Here is a 15,990-nt window from a genome sequence, read left to right on the forward strand (position 1 = left end):
TAGGTGTCTGTAAAAAAAAAAAAAAAAAAAAAAAAAAAAAAGGCCTGAATTTGAATACAATACATTGGGCCAAATAATATTTTTCTTATTGTGGTGAACGGTAACAATGAGGAAAACATGTAGTAAGGGACGCGGACGCGGACATGGTCGTGGTGGTGTTAGTGGACCCTCTGGTGCTGGGAGAGGACGTGGCCGTTCTGCCACAGCCACACGTCCTAGTGTACCAACTACCTCAGGTCCCAGTAGCCGCCATAATTTACAGCGATATTTGGTGGGGCTCAATGCCGTTCTAAGGATGGTAAGGCCTGAGCAGGTACAGGCATTAGTCAATTGGGTGGCCGACAGTGGATCCAGCACGTTCACATTATCTCCCACCCAGTCTTCTGCAGAAAGCGCACAGATGGCGCCGGAAAACCAAGCCCATCAGTCTGTCACATCACCCCCATGCATATCAGGGAAACTGTCTGAGCCTCACGTTATGCAGCAGTCTCTTATGCTGTTTGAAGACTCCGCTGGCAGGGTTTCCCAAGGGCATCCACCTAGCCCTTCCCCAGCGGTGGAAGACATAGAATGCACTGACGCACAACCACTTATGTTTCCTGATGATGAGGACATGGGAATACCACCTCAGCATGTCTCTGATGATGACGAAACACAGGTGCCAACTGCTGCGTCTTTCTGCAGTGTGCAGACTGAACAGGAGGTCAGGGATCAAGACTGGGTGGAAGACGATGCAGGGGACGATGAGGTCCTAGACCCCACATGGAATGAAGGTCGTGCCACTGACTTTCACAGTTCGGAGGAAGAGGCAGTGATGAGACTGAGCCAACAGCGTAGCAAAAGAGGGAGCAGTGGGCAAAAGCAGAACACCCGCCGCCAAGAGACTCCGCCTGCTACTGACTGCCGCCATCTGGGACCGAGCACCCCAAAGGCAGCTTCAAGGAGTTCCCTGGCATGGCACTTCTTCAAACAATGTGCTGACGACAAGACCCGAGTGGTTTGCACGCTGTGCCATCAGAGCCTGAAGCGAGGCATTAACGTTCTGAACCTGAGCACAACCTGCATGACCAGGCACCTGCATGCAAAGCATGAACTGCAGTGGAGTAAACACCTTAAAACCAAGGAAGTCACTCAGGCTCCCCCTGCTACCTCTTCTGCTGCTGCCACCTCGGCCTCTTCTGCTGCCGCCTCGGCCTCTTCCGCTGCTGCTGCCGCCTCTGCCTCTTCCTCCGCCTCTGGAGGAACGTTGGCACCTGCCGCCCAGCAAACAGAGGATGTACCACCACCTCCGTCACCAAGCATCTCAACCATGTCACACGCCAGCGTTCAGCTCTCCATCTCACAAACACTTGAGAGAAAGAGTAAATTCCCACCTAGCCACCCTCGATCCCTGGCCCTGAATGCCAGCATTTCTAAACTACTGGCCTATGAAATGCTGTCATTAAGGCTGGTGGACACAGACAGCTTCAAACAGCTCATGTCGCTTGCTGTCCCACAGTATGTTCCCAGCCGGCACTACTTCTCCAAGAGAGCCGTGCCTTCCCTGCACAACCAAGTATCCGATAAAATCAAGTGTGCACTGCGCAACGCCATCTGTGGCAAGGTCCACCTAACCAGATACGCGGACCAGTAAGCACGGCCAGGGACGCTGTATCTCCCTAACTGCACACTGGGTAAATGTAGTGGCGGCTGGGCCCCAGGCGGAGAGCTGTTTGGCGCACGTCCTTCCGCCGCCAAGGATCGCAGGGCAACATTCTTTGCCTCCTGTTGCCTCCTCCTCCTACTCGGCTTCCTCCTCCTCTTCTTCCACCTACTCATCCAGTCAGCCACACACCTTCACCACCAACTTCAGCACAGCCCGGGGTAAACGTCAGCAGGCCATTCTGAAACTTGTATGTTTGGGGGGACAGGCCCCACACCGCACAGGAGTTGTGGCGGGGTATAGAACAACAGGCCGACGAGTGGTTGCTGATGGTGAGCCTCAAGCCCGGCCTGGTGGTGTGCGATAATGGGCGAAATCTCGTTGCAGCTCTGGGACTAGCCGGTTTGACGCACATCCCTTGCCTGGTGTCACGGAAGGTGTGCAGGAAACTAGAAAACACAAAATGAATATACGACTGACTGGATCCAAAACTAAGGAACAAAAAGGGAGAGCCCTGCATCAGACCTGGCTCTCTCCCTTACTGCTCAGCCTATGTGAAAATCCCAATGGTAGATGATCGCATATCCTCGTACCTCGACTGTATAACACCTGAACACCCTATAATAGTGAGGGGACACGACCACCGGCTCCCTACACTAGATACGGAGGGAGTCAGGGTCACCTGGGATCCAGCAAACAGAAAAACACAAATTTAATGAACAAAACTTATCTTGTAGAAGACTCAGAAGTAGGAATAGCATGCACACACTCCAGGAAGGAATATAAACCGCAAAGTGATGCACTATGGGAAAGGATTTAAAGGGATGCAATCGGTGCAACTACATGACAGCTGAGAGAGGCTAACGAGATGAGAAAATGAAAGCAAAACAAAGGAACCTCAAGGAGGAGGTTGTAGACATCTGTCAGAGCTTCTCAGATGTCTGGTGGTGACAGTACCCCTCCTTCTACGAGTGGACTCCGGACACTCAGAGCCCACCTTCTCAGGATGGGACCTATGGAAAGCCCTGATGAGACGAGTGGCCTTAATGTCCGTCACTGGGACCCACATCCTCTCCTCAGGACCATAACCCTCCCAATGAACGAGGTACTGGAGAGAACCGCGGACAAGACGAGAATCCACAATCCTAGAGACCTGAAATTCAAGATTACCATCAACCACAATCGGAGGAGGAGGCAAAGACGAGGGTACAATGGGTTGGACATAAGGTTTTAATAAGGACTTATGAAAAACATTATGGATCTTCCAAGTCTGAGGAAGATTAAGACGGTAGGCAACAGGATTGATTACTGACAAGATTTTGTAAGGCCCAATAAACTTAGGACCCAACTTCCAGGAGGGAACCTTCAATTTGATATTCTTAGTAGACAACCACACCAGATCACCAACATTCAGGTCCGGACCAGGCACACGTCTCTTATCCGCCACACGCTTATATCTCTCACTCATGCTCTTTAGATTATCCTGAATCTTTTGCCAAATAGATGACAACGACGAGGAGAATCTGTCCTCATCAGGTAAACCAGAAGGACAAAGATCAGGAGCCTCTGACTGGGCTACCTGAACCTCTGCCTCCAATTCAGGATAAAGAGCAGAGACCACCACACCTTCAGCCAAAATGGGACCCGGGTCTTCAAAATTCCCACCTCCCGGAAAACAACGTGACAGGGCATCCGCCTTCACATTCTTAACCCCAGGGCGGAACGTGACAACAAAATTAAACCTGGAAAAGAACAAAGACCATCTGGCCTGTCTCTGGTTCAGACGCTTGGCTGACTCAAAGTAGGCCAGATTCTTATGGTCAGTAAACACGGTAATAGGGTGTCTGGCTCCCTCTAGCCAATGGCGCCATTCCTCAAAAGCCAACTTGATGGCTAACAACTCCCTATCTCCCACATCGTAATTTCTCTCTGCGGAGGAGAGTTTCTTCGAGAAAAAGGCACACGGTCGCCATTTGGCAGGAGAGGGACCCTGAGACAAGACCGCACCCACACCCACCTCAGAAGCATCAACCTCAACTATGAAGGGTAGAGAAATATCAGGTTGTACCAAGATGGGAGCGGAAGCAAAACTCTCCTTGATATTAGAAAAGGTCTTACGTGCATCTACCGACCAGGAGGAAAAATCTACCCCCTTTCTAGTCATATCAGTGAGTGGTTTAACAACAGAGGAATAATTCAAAATAAACTTCCTGTAATAATTGGCAAAGCCCAAAAAACGCATCAGCGCCTTCTGATTCTCAACAAGCTCCCACTCAAGCACAGCGCGGACCTTCTCGGGGTCCATGCGAAAACCAGAAGCGGAGAGAAGAAACCCCAGAAATTGAATTTCTGGAACCGCAAACACACATTTCTCCAGTTTAGCGTACAATTTATTCTCCCGCAGGATAAGAAAGACCTGACGTAAGTGTTCCTTATGAGTTTTGAAATCGGGAGAAAAAATCTAAATGTCATCTAGATACACGAATACAAATTTCCCCATTAAATGATAAAAAATGCTGTTCACAAAATGCTGAAAGACGGCTGGGGCATTCATCAAACCAAAAGGCATAACCAAGTTTTCAAAATGGCCCTCAGGGGTATTGAAGGCCGTCTTCCATTCGTCCCCTTCTCTGACCATGACCAGGTTGTATGCCCCTCTTAGATCGAACTTGGAAAAAACTTTAGCCCCAACAATCTGGTTAAACCGGTCCGGGATCAGAGGAAGCGGATAAGGGTCACGAATTGTGATACTGTTCAGCTCCCTGAAATCCAGACATGGTCTTAAAGAACCATCTTTTTTCTTAACAAAGAAAAAAACAGCGGCAACAGGTGACTTCGAGGGTCGTATGTGTCCCTTTCTCAGACTCTGAGATATAAGCACACATAGCGACCCTTTCAGGTTGGGAGAGATTGTATAAACGAGATTTAGGCAGCTTGGCGCCTGGGGTGAGATTAATAGGGCAATCGTACTCCCTGTGCGGGGCAAGTCCTGAACACCACTCTCAGAGAAGACATCCGAAAATTCAGAGAGAAAAGGTGGTACAGTCTTAGTAGAAACCTCAGAAACAGATGTCGTGAGGCAATTCTCTCTGCAAAAGTCACTCCAACCATTTATTTGCCTCGCTTGCCAATCAATGGTGGGGTTATGTTTAGTGAGCCAGGGTAGCCCCAACACTAGAGGAGTAGGCAACCCGCTAAGGACGAAACATGACACATCCTCAACATGAGCATCACTCACAATCAAACGGATATTGTGAACTATGCCCTTTAACGATTTCTGAGAAAGTGGAGCGGAATCAATAGCAAAAACAGGTATATCCTTTCCCAAAGTGCATACCTGGAAACCATGAGTTATAGCAAATTGATTATCAATGAGATTGACAGCTGCTCCACTATCTACAAAAATCTCTCAAAAAATGTTCTTGCTCTCTAGCGCCACCCTGGCAGGTAGGACAAAACGGGAACTACAAGCAAATGGAAAACCTTCAATTTCCGCATCAAACTTGCCAATGGTAACAGATGGAACATTTTTAAAGGATCTTTTTCTTTTTGTTTCTTTATTACTCTCAAAAAACTGCCTGAATCTCTTAGAGGGACAAACATTTGCCAAATGATTTATACCTCCACAACAGAAACAAACCTTCCCATGAGGGCTGAATCTTCTATTGTCAGAGGCAATCAAACCGAGCTGCATGGGCTCCTGCTCAGAGGGGATTGAGAGCGACTGAGACCCCTGTGCACTGAATGAGACCGCCGCACTGTCCTAGGACTGAGTATGACAGGGAGGAGTGATCTCTCCTCTCTCTCTGACGCCTGTCAATACGAACGGCCCCAGACAGGTCTCTCATGAAAGGCAAATGCATCTTTCAATCCCTCTGAAAGACTATGGCAAAATTGCCTTCGGAGTGCAGCATCATTCCAACCAGTATCAGCTGCCCATTTCCGAAATTCTGAGCAGTATATCTCTGAGGATTGTTTACCCTGACATAAAAAACGTAGTCTAGACTCAGCCAGAGCAATGCGATCCGGATCATCATATATCTGACCCAGGGCTAAAAATAATTCATCCACTGAACGGAGGGGCTGTGCCCCCACCGGCAGCGAAAAGGCCCAAGACTGAGCGTTATCCCTGAGCAGCGAGATGATGATCCCCACCCTCTGTTCCTCATCACCAGAGGAATGGGGAAGTAGGCGAAAATGGAGTTTGCAAGCCTCTCTAAAACGCACAAAATTCTCACTACCCCCAGAGAACGTATCCGGGAGCGAGATCTTAGGCTCAGAACAAACTCCATGAACGCAAGCTGAACCGGTCACTTAAAACTGAGAAAGAGTCTTACGGAGATCTGCTACCTCCAATGAAAGACCCTGCATGCGTTCAGTCAAAAGTGAAACCGGATCCATGCTTGAGACGGTTTGGGCGGTTTATAATGTCACGGAAGGTGTGCAGGAAACTAGAAAACACAATGAATATACGACTGACTGGATCCAAAACTAAGGAACAAAAAGGGAGAGCCCTGCATCAGAACTGTCTCTCTCCCTGGCTGCTCAGCCTATGCGAAAATCCCAATGGTAGATGATCGCATATCCTCGTACCTCGACTGTATAACACCTGAACACACTATAATAGTGAGGGGACACGACCACCGGCTCCCTACACTAGATACGGAGGGAGTCAGGGTCACCTGGGATCCAGCAAACAGAAAAACACATTAATGAACAAAACTGATCTTGTAGAAGACTCAGAAGTAGGAACAGCATGCACACACTCCAGGAAGGAATATAAACCGCAAAGTGATGCACAATGGGAAAGGATTTAAAGGGATGCAATCAGTGCAACTACATGACAGCTGAGAGAGGCTAACGAGATGAGAAAATGAAAGCAAAACAAAGGAACCTCAAGGAGGAGGTTGTAGACGTCTGTCAGAGCTTCTCAGATGTCTGGTGGTGACACCTGGCGCATGTGCTGAATTTGGTGGTGCAGAAGTTCATTCACAACTACCCCGACATGTCAGAGCTGCTGCATAAAGTGCAGGCCGTCTGTTCGCGCTTCCGGCGTTCACATCCTGCCGCTGCTCGCCTGTCTGCACTACAGCGTAACTTCGGCCTTCCCGCTCACCGCCTCATATGCGACGTGCCCACCAGGTGGAACTCCACCTTGCACATGCTGGACAGACTGTGCGAGCAGCAGCAGGCCATAGTGGAGTTTCAGCTGCAGCACGCACGGGTCAGTCGCACTGCGGAACAGCACCACTTCACCACCAATGACTGGGCCTCCGTGCGAGACCTGTGTGCCCTGTTGCGCTGTTTCGAGTACTCCACCAACATCGCCAGTGGCGATGACGCCATTATCAGCGTTACCATACCACTTCTATGTCTCCTTGAGAAAACACTTAGGGCGATGATGGAAGAGGAGGTGGCCCAAGAGGAGGAGGAGGAGGAGGAAGAGGGGTCATTTTTAGCACTTTCAGGCCAGTCTCTTCGAAGTGACTCGGAGGGAGGTTTTTTGCAACAGCAGAGGCCAGGTACAAATGTGGCCAGCCAGGGCCCACTACTGGAGGAGGAGGAGGATGAGGATGAAGCATGGTCACAGCGGGGTGGCACCCAACGCAGCTCGGGTCCATCACTGGTGCGTGGCTGGGGGGAAACGCAGGACGATGATGATACGCCTCCCACAGAGGACAGCTTGTCCTTACCTCTGGGCAGCCTGGCACACATGAGCGACTACATGCTGCAGTGCCTGCGCAACGACAGCAGAGTTGCCCACATTTTAACATGTGCGGACTACTGGGTTGCCACCCTGCTGGATCCACGCTACAAAGACAATGTGCCCACCTTACTTCCTGCACTGGAGCGTGATAGGAAGATGCGCGAGTACAAGCGCACGTTGGTAGACGCGCTACTGAGAGCATTCCCAAATGTCACAGGGGAACAAGTGGCAGGCCAAGGCAGAGGAGGAGCAAGAGGTCGCCAAGGCAGCTGTGTCACAGCCAGCTCCTCTGAGGGCAGGGTTAGCATGGCAGAGATGTGGAAAAGTTTTGTCAACACGCCACAGCTAACTGCACCACCACCTGATACGCAACGTGTTAGCAGGAGGCAACATTTCACTAACCTGGTGGAACAGTACGCGTGCACACCCCTCCACGTACTGACTGATGGTTCGGCCCCATTCAACTTCTGGGTCTCTAAATTGTCCACGTGGCCAGAGCTATCCTTTTATGCCTTGGAGGTGCTGGCCTGCCCGGCGGCCAGCGTTTTGTCTGAACGTGTATTCAGCACGGCAGGGGGCGTCATTACAGACAAACACAGCCGCCTGTCTACAGCCAATGTGGACAAGCTGACGTTCATAAAAATGAACCAGGCATGGATCCCACAGGACCTGTCCATCCCTTGTGCAGATTAGACATTAACTACCTCCCCTTAACCATATATTATTGTACTCCAGGGCACTTCCTCATTCAATCCTATTTTTTTTTCATTTTACCATTATATTGCGGGCAACCCAAAGTTCAATGAACCTCTTCTCTGTCTGGGTGCCGGGGCCTAAATATATGACAATGGACTGTTAGTGGTGGTTGACGTGAAGCCAGATTCTCTGCTGACATGAAGCCAGATTCTCTGTTACGGGACCTCTCTCCTCTGCCTGGGCCTAAATTTCTGACAATGGACTGTTCCAGTGTTGGGTGACGTAAAGCATGATTCTCTGCTATGACATGAAGCCTGATTCTCTGCTATGACATCCAGACTGATTCTCTGCTGACATGAAGCCAGATTCTGTTACGGGACCTCTCTCCTCTGCCTGGGTGCCGGGGCCTAAATATGACAATGGACTGTTACAGTGGTGGTTGACATGAAGCCAGATTCTCTGCTATGGGACCTCTCTCCAATTGATATTGGTTAATTTTTATTTATTTTATTTTTATTCATTTCCCTATCAACATTTGTTTGCAGGGGATTTACCTACATGTTGCTGCCTTTTGCAGCCCTCTAGCCCTTTCCTGGGCTGTTTTACAGCCTTTTTAGTGCCGAAAAGTTCGGGTCCCCATTGACTTTAATGGGGTCCGGGTTCGGGACGAAGTTCGGGTCGGGTTCGGATCCCGAACCCGAACATTTCCGGGAAGTTCAGCCGAAATTCTCGAACCCGAACATCCAGGTGTTCGCTCAACTCTAATAGTTACTAATAACATGATATTCCAGAATCAGTTACTATTAGACTGACTTACCCCATATTTAATAAGATTCAGCCCTTAGCAACCAGTCTGCATAAGACTGCAATCTCACTATTCAGTTAAGATGGCCGCCACTGCCCTCATCCTGAGGCTAATCCTGCCTGCCCTCACTAGCCAGTAACAATAGCCCCCCAAAAGTGTCAGTAACCAGAGCCCTCCCCCTAAAGGGTTAATCTCCTGCAGCACAAAGGGGTCCTCTTACCACATGTTGCTGTCATTTATACACTGAGCAGACGGCAGATCTCCCTTCCCTGGTCTGCTCTGCTCCAACTCTGCATTCTCCAGCTCTGCTGAGTAAGGGAGCGTCTGCCAAGCGCAGGGACAGGGAGAAGTGCACACAGCCCAGGCACTGTTATCAGCTGCTGAAGAGGACCTGGCTTTAATCATTTACTTACAGTCCCTGGCTCTCAGTCCCTGGGTCTCGAATTGCAAAAGTTTTTCGAACCAAGTCACTTCTGTTGTGCACTGTTTGTTACTTAGCACAACTGCTAGAGATCAGAACATAGTCTAATCTCTTATGAGTGTTGTGTGTAGCTGAGAAGAAGGTGTAGTCTCTGTCGGCAGGGTGGAGCAACCTCCACGAGTCCACCAGGTTGACATCCGCTAGATAAGTGTTGACATGGCCCAAAGCTGCCTGGGTCAGCTGAGAAGAGCCGTCAGAAGCATCAACCATAGGATTCAGTGTAACATTAAGATCTCCTCTGATTAGTCTTATACCTTCAGCAAAAAAACTTTTTTAACGTATTGACAATCCATTTTGATTGGCCTCGATTGGGGCTATATAGACTGGCTAAGGTCACTACCTGGGTACCTATTGAGCCTTTCACAAAGACGTAGCGGCCCTCTGGGTCAGATTGTGTACATGTGAATTTGAAAGGGACTCTCTTAGATATTGCTATACCCACTCCACTAGCTGCCTTACTGAATGCGCTGGTAAACCAGTGTTGGAAGTATGTTCTTGGGAGTGTGGGTATATGCTCTGACTTAAAGTGCAGTTCTTGGAGGAAACAGATGTACGTGTGAGGTGTGTTTTTTTTTTTTTTTTTTTTTTTAAGCATACGGATGACCTGTGACTTCCTCTGTGGGGTGTCAAATCCTCTTACATTGAAGAAAGTACATTTAATCAGTGCCATATTGGTGTCCGTGAGATGACCTTAGAGAGAGTAGTATTTTGGACCTATGCGTGTGACCAGGGAAACAGGGTATAACAAGGAACAACCATATCAACTGGAAAATGGAGTAAATCTCAATCATAAATGGCAGGTGGCTCGTGCCGAGCGCGCAGCCCAGTAGAAGGAGGCAAAGCGCAAATGGCCCAAGCAAGCCTGATGTGAAGCGCTTGCACCAGGTTTGCGCTATAAGATCCCTGGTGAATGCCAGATGGAAAGGCAGGCAAATGGCCATATAGGGGGGGTAAGCCAACTTACTCTGAGTTATAGCAAACGATATAGTAAAATAAAACATAAACCACATCAACCTAGCCAGTGGATGGATAGCCTGTCGATCCAGGGGACCGCTCATAAGAGCAGCAACCCCGGGCCGCGAGGCCATTGTTGCATGTAGAACAAACATATAGAATGGGGCTATAGATCACCTCTCATGTAAGTGCGGTGCTAACGTCGAGGCGACCCTCAAGCGGCCCATCTGCGGGGTCCCAGCCGTGACCCAAAAGCCACCCACCTATGGCCTGTCGATCCAGGGGACCGCCGAATAGCTGGGCCCCTGGATCGCGAGGCCACAATGCATATACTGTGTAAAATACAAAAAAGGCACATTTTGTATCGGCGTATACTTGCATGCTGGCGTTGTGGTAATGCCTGGACGGCGGGCTAGCATGCCTAACAGCCACTGTCTTTGAGTGAGGTAGTGACTATAAAGCGGGTTTTGAGGCCTTATGGCCTATAGTTGGTCTTCCTTTTCGTCACGGCCTTGGTCCACCGCTGCTCTTCTGGTAATTCCGGCAGTGGAACTCCCGTGTCTGCTGAAGGGAGCCATGATGGAATGTCCAACGGGGTTGTTTGAGGCAGGGTCCAAGCTGTCGGTAGGTCCGCTGGTGTCCGAATTGTACAGTCGTGGCCAAAAGTTTTGAGAATTCCATAAATATTGGAAATAGGAAAAGTTGCTGCTTAAGTTTTTATAATAGCAATTTGCATATACTCCAGAATGTTATGAAGAGTGATCAGATGAATTGCATAGTCCTTCTTTGCCATGAAAATTAACTTAATCCCCCAAAAAACACTGCATTTCATTGCTGTCATTAAAGGACCTGCTGAGATCATTTCAGTAATCGTCTTGTTAACTCAGATGAGAATGTTGACAAGCACAAGGCTGGAGATCATTATGTCAGGCTGGTTGGGTTAAAATGGCAGACTTGACCTGTTAAAAGGAGGGTGATGCTTTAAATCATTGCTCTTCCGTTGTTAACCATGGTGACCTGCAAAGAAACGCGTGCAGCCATCATTGCGTTGCATAAAAATGGCTTCACAGGCAAGGATATTGTGGCTACTAAGATTGCACCTCAATCAACAATTTATAGGATCATCAAGAACTTCAAGGAAAGAGGTTCAATTCTTGTTAAGAAGGCTTCAGGGCGTCCAAGAAAGTCCAGCCAGCGCCAGGATCGTCTCCTAAAGAGGATTCAGCTGCGGGATCGGAGTGCCACCAGTGCAGAGCTTGCTCAGGAATGGCAGCAGGCAGGTGTGAGCGCATCTGCACGCACAGTGAGGTGAAGACTTTTGGAAGATGGCCTAGTGTCAAGAAGGGCAGCAAAGAAGCCACTTCTCTCCAAAAAAAACATCAGGGACAGATTGATCTTCTGCAGAAAATATGGTGAATGGACTGCTGAGGACTGGGGCAAAGTCATATTCTCCGATGAAGCCTCTTTCCGATTGTTTGGGGCATCAGGAAAAAGGCTTGTCCAGAGAAGAAAAGGTGAGCGCTACCATCAGTCCTGTGTCATGCCAACAGTAAAGCATCCTGAGACCATTCATGTGTGGGGTTGCTTCTCATCCAAGGAAGTGGGCTCACTCACAATTTTGCCCAAAAACACAGCCATGAATAAAGAATGGTACCAAAACACCCTCCAACAGCAACTTCTTCCAACAACAGTTTGGTGAAGAACAATGCATTTTCCATCATGATGGAGCACCGTGCCATAAGGCAAAAGTGATAACTAAGTGGCTCGGGGACCAAAACGTTGACATTTTGGGTCCATGGCCTGGAAACTCCCCAGATCTTAATCCCATTGAGAACTTGTGGTCAATCCTCAAGAGGCGGGTGGACAAACAAAAACCCACTAATTCTGACAAACTCCAAGAAGTGATTATGAAAGAATGGGTTGCTATCAGTCAGAAATTGGCCCAGAAGTTGATTGAGAGCATGCCCAGTCGGATTGCAGAGGTCCTGAAAAAGAAGGGCCAACACTGCAAATACTGACTCTTTGCATAAATGTCATGTAATTGTTGATAAAAGCCTTTGAAACGTATGAAGTGCGTGTAATTATATTTCACTACATCACAGAAACAACTGAAACAAAGATCTAAAAGCAGTTTAGCAGCAAACTCTGTGAAAACTAATATTTCTCATTCTCAAAACTTTTGGCCACGACTGTACATCTCTTGCCCTCTGAGGAAAAAGTAAGTCCGAAGGGGAATAACCATTTATAGGTAATTTTAATGGCCCTCAGGTAGTCAGTGAGCGGTCTCAGGGCCCTTCGCTTGTTCAAAGTTGAGGGCGCTAGGTCCTGGAACAGGAGAATCTTGGCCCCTTCATAGATAGGTTACTTGTGCTCTCTAGCAGCTTTAAGAATTGCTGCAGTGTCCACATACCGCAGTAGGCCGCAGACTACGTCTCTCGGGTCATTGTCCCTGGGCTTCGGTCTGAGCGCTATTTCGGCCGCTCTGTCGGCTCCCTCTAGGCCGGAGAAAATGGCGGCTGCCGCTTCTGGTAACTCTTCGTGTAATACCTGCTCTGGGAGACCTCGCAGACGGATATTCTTCCTTCTACTGCAGTTCTCCTGATCTTCTATCAGAGCGTAAGCATTGTCCAGTGAGTTAGCATATGCAGCGCTGTTATCACCCAGGAATTTCTCCATATCTTGAGCACCTCTATCTTGTCTGGGAGGCTCTGGTTGGTTTGTCTCTGGGAATATACTTTCCAACTTTTCCCATTCTTTATCTGGCTAGGTAGCGAAATTTACCAGTTTGCTGGTTCACATGGAGAGGAGCTCTCTCACATGCGCCTGGCTCAGTCGGCAGTCAAGCTCCGCCCCATAGTAGTTATATTCTTGCACATAGGAGCAGTATTATAGTAGTTATATTCTTGTACATAGGAACAGTATTATAGCAGTTATATTCTTGTACATAGGAGGCAGTATTATAGTAGTTATATTCTTGTACATAGGAGCAGTATTATAGTAGTTATATTCTTGTACATAGGAGCAGTATTATAGTAGTTATATTCTTGTACATAGGAGCAGTATTATAGTAGTTATTGTCTTGTACATAGGAGGCAATATTATAGTAGTTATTTCTTGTACATAGGAGCAGTATTATAGTAGTTATATTCTTGTACATAGGAGGCAGTATTATAGTAGTTATATTCTTGTACATAGAAGGCAGTATTATAGTAGTTATATTTCCGTACATAGGAGGCAGTATTATAGGTAGGGGGCCATTTTAGGGTCTTACAGGGACGGTAATTGGATTGGGAAGATTGTGCCTTTCTTCTTAAAAAATACATTTAAAAAAATGTTGGAAAGCTTCTACAATTACTAAGGCCTCTTTCACACGAGCGTCATGTTTTTTGCCCGGATAAGATGCGGGTGCGTAGCGGGAAAATGCGCGATTTTTCTGCGCGAGTGCAAAACATTGTAATGCGTTTTGCACACGCGTGAGAAAAATCGGCATGTTTGGTACCCAAACCCGAACTTCTTCACAGAAGTTCGGGTTTAGGTTAGGTGTTCTGTAGATTGTATTATTTTCCCTTATAACATGGTTATAAGGGAAAATAATAGCTTTCTTAATACAGAATGCATAGTACAATAGGGCTGGAGGGGTTAAAAAAAATAAAAAAAAATTTAACTCTCCTTAATCCACTTGATCGCGCAGCCCGGCTTCTCTTCTGTCTTCTTTCTTCACGACCTGGGTAAAGGACCTGTGGTGACGTCACTGCGCTCATCACATGATCTTTTACCATGGTGATGGATCATGTGACGGACTATGTGATGAGCGCAGTGACATCATCACAGGTCCTGAAGAAAGAAGACAAGAGAAACCGGGCTGCGCGATCAAGTGGATTAAGGTGAGTTAAATTATTTTTAATTTTTTTAACCCCTCCAGCCCTATTGTACTATGCATTCTGTATTCAGAATGCTATTATTTTCCTTTATAACCATGTTATAAGGGAAAATAATAATGATTGGGTCTCCATCCCGATCGTCACCTAGCAACCGTGCGTGAAAATCGCACCGCATACGCACTTGCTTGCGGATGCTTGCGATTTTCACGAGGTCCCATTCACTTCTATGGGGCCTGCGTTGCGTGAGAACACACAAAATAGAGCTTGCTGCGATTTTCATGCAACGCACAAGTGATGCGTGAAAATCACCGCTCATGTGCACAGCCCCATAGAAATAAATGGGTCCTGATTCAGTGCGGGTGCAATGCATTCACCTCCCGCATCGCATCCGCGTGGAAAACTTGCCCGTGTGAAAGGGGCCTAAGTGTATAATAAGCTTATTATCCAGTGTAGCTGTCAGCGTATAAAGGTTCTACTACTGTCATCTGAGTACTTTTTTTATTTGGGTTAAAAGTATTCATATCAGGATCGATTCTTCAGACGGATTCCTTAGAATTGGTCCTTTAAACTAATTTCAAGAAATTCCCTGATCTCTAGTTATTACAATTGTGCCATTACCCATTCTACAACTAGAGGGCCAGATGGAGACCAGTCCTCGATGGCAGCCCCATAAATAACTATATTGTGTGTATTTTCATATAGGGCTAATCTGGTCCCAGTTTATTCCTTTGGAGAGAACAAGGCTTATAAGCAAATTTTGTTTGAAGAAGATTCTTGGGGCCTATGGCTACAGAGAAAGTTCCAGAAACGCATTGGATTTGCTCCATGTTTGTTCTATGGTTGTGGGTTCTTCTCCGCAGACAGCTGGGGCTTTGTGCCCTATCCCACTCCCATCACTACTGTGGGTGAGTCATACGTATCTATATGCAACATCTAATATATTGTGTTAAGCTGTCAGATATGGATGGACAGTTTAGGACCGTTCGATTGCTTAGAGTGGATAAATATGGAAGCTTATTGATTTCATTGTAGCAAAGGGTCAACAATTCTACAGTGTCCGAGGCCGATTGGTGTAAGAATGGGCCATGCTACATATTTACTTGCTGTTGCCTGGGACAACATTTGGGATGGTTCACAATCACACTTTATATCTAGCTGGTGTAAAGCTATCTACTGACCACCAACAAGGCTTGTTCCCCACTCATAGGCTTCCACCTAGCCCAGCTGCTGACATTTATGGAATCATTTTTAAGTTGAAATGTCCTCTGGTCATCTATTGGCCACCACCTGGCACTCAAGAAGTAGATCATGATGGACTGTTTGGCCGTCTCCAATGTCTACCGGCAAGTCCGTCTGCAATTCTCCAACCTTGATGAAGGTATAATTTTTTATTTTATTATTATTTCCCCTCCAGTTGGAGAACCCATCGCAGTCCCTAAAATAGAGCAGCCGACTCAGAAGGATGTGGACCTCTACCACGGCATGTACCTGACCTCTCTTCAGAAGCTCTTTGACAAATACAAGACAGAGTTTGGATTGTCGGAGTCTGATGTGTTGGAAATCATATGAAGCTGCTTCTGACTACGACCAAACCACGTTCTACAAAAAAATGCAATAAATGAATAGAGAAGTCGATGTAAATATATGATTGTCTCTTCTAAAAGGTACTGGACACTTTTTTTTTTTTAATTTTTTTATTTTTTTATTTCTCAATATTTTATTTTTATTTTTTTCCAGTAACAAAGAGAACAAACAACATTTCAGTGGACGCAGCCACAGTATTACATTGTTGTACAATTTAAGCCTCAGAACTCCCCATGAACA

At 47.2% G+C, this 15,990-nt stretch overlaps 1 protein-coding gene across 1 annotated transcript in view; it reads left to right on the top strand.

The window, feature by feature from the left end:
• LOC122923133 (diacylglycerol O-acyltransferase 2-like) overlaps positions 1 to 15,735 on the top strand; it is a 58,214-nt gene extending 42,479 nt beyond the window's left edge. Inside the window, exons 7-8 of the mRNA XM_044273856.1 lie at positions 14,869 to 15,071; positions 15,581 to 15,735. Of these exons, the coding sequence (XP_044129791.1) occupies positions 14,869 to 15,071; positions 15,581 to 15,735 (358 nt within the window). The remainder of the gene's footprint in view (positions 1 to 14,868; positions 15,072 to 15,580) is intronic.
• Positions 15,736 to 15,990: the final 255 nt, after the last annotated feature.

Source organism: Bufo gargarizans, unplaced genomic scaffold, assembly GCF_014858855.1.
Source record: "Bufo gargarizans isolate SCDJY-AF-19 unplaced genomic scaffold, ASM1485885v1 original_scaffold_1246_pilon, whole genome shotgun sequence".
In the NCBI taxonomy this organism is placed as follows: Eukaryota; Metazoa; Chordata; class Amphibia; order Anura; family Bufonidae; genus Bufo; species Bufo gargarizans.